The 7,342-nt window shown below is 42.9% G+C and overlaps 1 protein-coding gene across 1 annotated transcript in view; it reads left to right on the top strand.

Moving 5' to 3' along the window:
* Window positions 1-7,342, top strand: part of LOC101853445 (universal stress protein YxiE) — a gene marked incomplete in the record, with an annotated part of 15,632 nt that overhangs the window by 2,544 nt on the left and 5,746 nt on the right. The window contains 1 exon segment of the mRNA XM_035968406.1: window positions 911-1,041. Within this exon segment, the coding sequence (XP_035824299.1) occupies window positions 960-1,041 (82 nt within the window).

Raw genomic sequence — 7,342 nt, 5'->3', positions numbered from 1 at the left:
CTCCCCCCCCCCCAACCATTGGGCCCCTCAAATCGTTGTGCATTTTGTAGGCTACCGGTATGTACTTTCTTAAGTGTGCGAATTCACATTGTTGGGAGAGGGGTCTAAAATTCCGGTAATCTTTTGAGCCTTGCCTTGTTTGGGAGAGGGGGTTGTGGGGAAAGAGGGGGTGGGGGAGGGGATGGGAAGGAAGGAAAGGGAGAAAGGGTTATGATACGGTCGATTTTAGGCACAAGGGGGCTATTATCCCGAAAAATGCTGTTTTAAGAAAATCAAAGTTAAAGTTTTTGCCCTTTGTTCAGTTTCTTTAAAAGACAATGAGAGTTTTCTCTATAGCCAAACAAATACACACCAATGAAACCAAATTTCTCCTTTAGGTAGGACAATGCCCACCCTTGGTGTAGGTCAAGATTTCTGGAAACCCCGAAATCTGAGTTAGCCCGCTTGTCCTTAAAAGCGACCATATAATATACCATTAGATCTACATTGCTCTTCTTTCATCTTTTAATTCTTAGAAGTCAACTGATTAGATGCTGCATTATTTTTATTGTTATTTCTTCTTGTTTCCCCCCATTATCATAAACATTATCTTCATGCTTGTACTAAAATTGTATCCTCTCATACTAAATCTTTTGTCTTTTCTCTGTCCTCATTAAACTATGCCCCCCCCCCCCCTGTGCCAATTGCACAAGATCCAAGTCACCCGTAATATCTACAACATTTGTAGCTTGAAGCATTTCCTTTTCAAGCTGAAAATGCTAACGTTTACATACTATTTCAATTCAGACTTGCTGCAAAAATGCAGGGAATAAGATTATGATTTGTAAGAGTTAATACATGTATGAGGCTTGCCGTCCACGAAATCGCTAAAGTCAACAACCGATGTGCAGTCTAGTTAAGTGCTGTGTAGTGTGTTGGGTTTCCCCAGTGTACACACTGAGAGGACGCAGATCTTCACCATGTCTGAAGCGACGCCAGCAGCCAAAAACACAGTGATGATTGCTATGGATGGGAGTGAGCATTCATTCTACGCCTTCGATTGTAAGTATTTTTTTACAACCCCTATCTGCCCTACCCCTTCTCTTTTCCCTCCCCCCCCTTCTGGCCTCACCCTCTCTCTCTCTCTCTCTCTCTCTCTCTCTCTCTCTCTCTCTCTCTCTCTCTCTCTCTCTCTCTCTCTCTCTCTCTCTCCCTCTCTCTCTCTTTTCTCCCACCTCTCGCTATATGTGTGTTTGTGTGTGTTTTTGTTTGTGTGTGTGTGTGTGTGTGTGTGTGTGTGTGTGTGTGTGTGTGTGTGTGTGTACATCTGGGTGTGTGCGTGTGTGTGTATACATCTGTGAGCGTGTGTGCGCGCGCGCGTGTGTGTATGTGTGTGTGTGTGTGCGAGTGTGCGCATCTTTCTTTTCATATACCATGTGTGCGTTTATTCGAGCCTGTCGGGGAGTTATGTGTGTGCATTGTTATAGAGCCGCTGCACTAAGACATGGAAATGAAAACCAAAGCCGGAATCTCTTTTCGATGGACTCCTGCTCAGCCAAAACACGCTTTTGTTCTGGGTAGTCTCTACCTATCTCTCTCTTTCCCTCTTTTTATCCCTCCCCCTCTCTCTCTCTCTCTCTCTCTCTCTCTCTCTCTCTCTCTCTCTCTCTCTCTCTCTCTCTCTCTGTCAGTCTCTTTCTGTCTCTGTCTGTCTGTATGTCTCTCTCTCTCTCTCTCTCTCTCTCTCTCTCTCTCTCTCTCTCTCTCTCTCTCTCTCTCTCTTTCACTCACCACTTCTTTTCTTTGCCTCTGTAGTTTCTGTCTTTCTTACATGTTTTTCCCGCCTGAAGGACGGTCACCATGTCCATGTGCTTTTTACTATTCAAATAAACTGTCAAACGACCAGACTCAGCTATCAAAAACGCAGAAGTCTCCTGTCCTTGAGATCTGTGCCACCACTTTCCAAATTGGAAATTTACTTGTTAATCCGATTCGTACACTTTGCCTGTTAAACTGATTTCTTTGTTAAACTCTGAAAGTTTCAAAGAGATCTTTGTACTAAAAGTATTTTAGAATGTGAAGAATACAACCCTGGGGGTACAAAATGACCCCAGGGCGTACGAATAGGGTTAAATAACCTTACATTGTTGGAAGGCCTATGAAAATTTCGCATGATGTGACCAAAATAATTTGAACCTTTATTTTTTGTTAATTAACGCCACACCCAATGCTTGTCGAATTTTTATACTCTTTATGGTTTGCAAAAGTGACTTTTAGTTTTAGAGTAAGAATTTTATTTATTTTCTGTTGCAGCACTTGTAACTCAAATAGGTCATACAAATGCCAAAGATTATAGGTGCATCTTGATGATAACATAAAAAAAATAATGAGAAGGAGGAGACATAGAAAATAGATGTTTGGGCGGAAAGAAGGAGCAAACTACACCAGAGCACCCGCCAACAGCCTACGCAAAGGAAACAATAACTCACATAACAAACTCAGCAGGAACGGTGGCATCACGACATGTCAACGGCGGCGATCGGAAACGAAAATTGCGACAATAATAACTACAACAGCAGCAGCGAATGCTGTAGCAACAGCAGAAGCAGCACCAGTATCAGCAGCAGTAGCAGTAGCAAGAGCAATATTAACCGTAGTATCAACATGAAAACAATCCGGAAACAACAAATGCAGCTTTTGGGACACCTGAATAGACATAAAGGTCTTGCACATCTAGCTCTCACTGGCAAAATTGAAGGCAAACGAGGCAGGGGTAGGCCCAGAGCAACCTTCTTAGGGAACCTAAACAAATGTGTAACGCGGAGAGATCAGGGAAATGTAGCTTTTTTAAGAGCATCCGAGCAAAGGAATGAATGGAGAACCATGGTCGCCGATGTCTGTCGCAGATCGGGCACTAGATGATGATGATGATGATGATGATGATGATGATGATGATGATGATGATGATGATGATGATGATGATCATGATGAACACAAGTAACAACAGCAGCAACAAAAGCATGGCAATAGCCGTTGCAGATCCAACAGAAGTATCAACAGCAGTAGTAACTTAACAGCAGCAGCAGCAAAAACAACGACAAAAGCTGTAGCAACAGTAGTCGCAACAGAAGTTGCAGTAGCAACAATATCAACCGCAAAATCAACAGCGGTCGCAACAACGGTAGCAGAAGCCGCAGCAATGGTTGTTATTTCAGTTGTGAATTATTGTCCCTGCCCTGTTGCCAAAACCATTATCCGCAAAGCCACCCTACTACTACTACTACTACTACTACTACTACTACTACTACTACTACTACTACTACCACTACTACTGCTGCTGCAGCTGCTGCTGCTGCTGCTACTACTACTGATGCTACTACTACCGCTGCTACCGCTGCTACCGCTGCTACTGCTGCTACTGCTGCTACTGTTGCTGCTACTGCTACTACTACTACTACTACTACTACTACTACTACTACTACTACTACTACTACTACTACCATTACCGAAGCTACACAACAGCATCACACACAATAACAACAACAACAACAACAACAACAGTAACAACAGTTACAACAGCAGAAACAGCAGCAACAGCAACAACAACACCACCAGCAAAATGGAGAAATTGCTAACTAACTGTCCCCGTGTACCGTGTATCTTACGATAAGAAAACTGGTAGGCCTGACCTTTCACCATCCAGGGCGAAGAGCTTAAGTATAAGTTACTACTTCGGTTACATAAGAGGCTAACTCTGCATGCCGCTCGTGTGTGCTGTTGACAGGACGTGATGTTTGCCATGCTCTGGGACAGGTATTCGATAAGGTTTTGTTAAGCCTTTGGGGGTTATAATCTGTCGTTCCTTATCCTCTTCCAGAGTTTCTCTCTCTCTCTCTCTCTCTCTCTCTCTCTCTCTCTCTCTCTCTCTCTCTCTCTCTCTCTCTCTCTCTCTCTCTCTCTCTCTGTCTCTGTTTGTTTGTCTGTCTGTCTGTCTGTCTGTCTGTCTGTCTGTCTGTCTGTCTGTCCTTCTCTCCCTCTCTCTCTCCGTGATATTTTATATATATATATATAATAATTATAAATATATTCTCTCACCTCACAACGTATATGTATGGACATGTACACACAATCACATAATGTATACACGTATTCTAGCACGCAAGGGTAAGTTCACGCAGTACAGCTGCTCCCAGATAGATAGATAGATAGATAGATACACAGATACATAGATACATAGATAATACATAGACAAAAATAAGATAGATACATAGATACATAGATAGATAGATAGATAGGTAGATACCCGTAGATAGATGAGTGGATAGATAGATAGATAGATAGATAGATAGATAGATAGATAGATAGATAGATAGATAGGCTGATGGATAGACAGATGGAGAGAGATAGAGAGATAGATAGATAGATAGAGAGAGAGAGAGAGAGAGAGAGAGAGAGAGAGAGAGATTTTGGGGGGAATGGGGGGGGGGAGCGAGAGCTAAGTTAGATAAATAGACTAGAGTACAGAGGAGGCAGAGACATCAAATACGCCCTCGCAACACCGTGAGGTTATTTAAGAGGCATGACCTATGAATTTAGCATCCATTTCCGATAGGATCGAAACAAATGATAAAATTCGTTAGATGTGCCTTTCCCAAGGGTACAAGGTCGGACCAAGCCGAGCCACGAGCCCCCGAACCCGGAATCTCATGATAACGAGTCCTGTAGCTACCGACGTCACTGAATACTTCTATTCTGCGTGGGCAGTATTGCATACAGACATATCTCAAAGGCTGACAAAAATGACTTACACCTGTTTGCAATACTGCCCGCGTCATGGGGAAATAACCACCAGTAAACCAACTTCCCGTCCCTTCTTACCCCCCCCCCTCCACCACACGAGTTCAGAGTGTTGACTGTCACCCATAAGGTATAGGGAGCGGTTGGTTGGCGGGTGCTCTGGTGTGGTTTGCTCCTTCTTTCCTATCAGCCACCTATCGTCTTTATCTCTCTCCTTGTTTGTGTTCGTTATTCTCTTGTAACACCTCTGATCTTCGGCACAAAACTTGTGTGACCTAATTGGGTTTCAAGTGCCGTAAAATGTTTACTAAAACAAAAACAAACAAAAAAGATATAGAGAAAGTTAGACAGGAAAATGTAAGGTCACGAAAAGCGAGCTAGATTACAAATGATATCTAGAAAAGTGTACACCTTCCCTAGACTAGTTTACTGGCTAGTGTCCTGGGATAAACGTAGCTTTTAGGACCGTTTAAAGTCTTCATTGAGAATACCCAAGCGTGGTGCCTTTAATTTTGAACAATTTCCTGGATACTTATTCGACTAGCGTTTTCTTTTGAAGAACACTGACCACTGATGTTAACTACAGTCGAAACTGTTTAAAACGACAAGGGGGGGGGGGAATGGGAAATGGCCGGTTGTACGGGTGAGTGTCTTATACAGGTGGCCGTTAGAGCAGGTTCGACAGTACATTATAGTCAGCATTTGTTCTCTGCGTTGTTATCATTAGATGTAGAAGATCTGCAGACTTTAGGGGGTCACGATGTGTTGGAAAGACATTCAGCGTAGGTGGTTAGCGGGTGCTTTGGTCTGGTTTGCTCCTTCTTTCCTATCAATTACTATCTATTATCCTTATTTCCCCTCCTTTTTGTGTTTGTTACTCTCTTGTAACACCTTTCATTATTGTCAAGTGCCTTTCCAAAGAATACCACAAAATCATACCGATCTCAGGTTCGAACCCCGGACCCACAATCTCACGTGTACAGGTCCGCACTAGGCTACCGACGCCGCAAGTATGTAGCCTGGTGTCTTTTTAAAAAAAGGGAATATTAAGTGCTGCAAGCCATTACGGTAAAACAAAATAATGAATGTTCTTTTTAAAAAAACGTAATGGCTAGCAACACGTACGAAAACAAAAGTTAATTAAAAAGTAAACGTTCTGTTTCCAAATTGAAAAACATGTATAATGTGTCCTACGCGCTCAAATGACCTTATATAGTTGCGAGGGCTGTAATAACGTAATTCACAAAGAACCCCCTCACCCCTAAAAAAAACAACACCACCCCTCAAAAAAAAACCCCCAAACAAACAACAAAAACCCCGTTCTGTTGAACTTATGGTTGTGTGTAACCTTCATGCAGTGCGATTTAGGTACGGTCGGTTCGTTGGAGCCACTCTCCAGAATATTGACTTGACCCATGACACTAATAGGGCCAAATGGCCAGATTGAAAATCGATGCGCTGTTGTTCTTGTCGAAAGTCATCCCCTCTTTCTGTCGCTTGCACATCTCATTTCCATGATAAGGTGAAGGGATTCGAGGATTTTAGAAGCATTTTGCGAAGTCTGTGTGTGTGTGTGTGTGTGTGTGTGTGTGTGTGTGTGTGTGTGTGTGTGTTTTAATGAACATAATCTTTATATCTGAGGTTTTTTAATTTTATACCTTCAAAATGTGTCTTCCATCCTCACCCTCTTTCCCTTTCCCCTGTTCTGTCCTTAAATTCTCTGTCTGTCTGTCTCTCCCCTCTCTTTCTACCACCCCACCCCCCCTCTATGTCTGTCTGTCTGTCGATCTGTCTATCTTTTTATCTCTCAACCACTGTGTATGTTGTGTGAGTTCGTGTGTGTTTGTGCGTATATGTGTGTGAATGTGTGTGGGTGTGTGTGGGTGTTTGTTTGTGTGTGTGTTTGTGTGTGTGTTTGTGTGTGTGTGTATGTGTGTGTTAGTACGTATGAATGTGTATGTCTCTCTCTCTCTGTGTGTCTCTGTGTCTCTTTGTCTCTCTCTCTCTCTCCCTCTCTCTCTCTCTCTCTCTCTCTCTCTCTCTCTCTCTGTGCCGTGCATGTACGTGGATGTGTACGGGTGTCTATCTCTCCCCGCGTCTGTCTTTGTCTTTGATTTGTATCTCTTTGTCTTCTAGTATTTATACTACCAAGCTCTTCAAACTCAATCCTTCTCGGAGAAGTGTAAAAATGTATTTTGTTCACCCATTACAGCTGAAAATGCTCAAGCTATGTTGCAAAATGGAGTACATCGCAAAGGCAGGCGTACATTATACTTCCTCAGATATAACTTTCCTACACAGGTAGCTCACGATCACCAGACGAGCTTATCTGCGAAACGAAAATGGTTGACAGCACATATTTATTTACCGTTTCCCCATCCAACCTACACATACTTTCGTTCACTCGCATCAAGTTCCGACCGATGTTCTAAAAGCGCTAATATCATTTTTTCCCATGCTTTTAACCCATCCGCCCTTTGCCTTTACTTCAATATCTTCCCATCGTTTTTCTTTTAGGCTTCCTCAAGGTAGTCTCTGTCTGTCTGTCTGCCTGCCTGTCTGCCTG

The sequence above is a fragment of the Aplysia californica genome, unplaced genomic scaffold (assembly GCF_000002075.1).
Source record: "Aplysia californica isolate F4 #8 unplaced genomic scaffold, AplCal3.0 scaffold00057, whole genome shotgun sequence".
NCBI classification, from domain to species: Eukaryota; Metazoa; Mollusca; class Gastropoda; order Aplysiida; family Aplysiidae; genus Aplysia; species Aplysia californica.
Note: the sequence above shows the minus strand (reverse complement) of the source record. Positions and strands in the feature narration are given on the sequence as shown.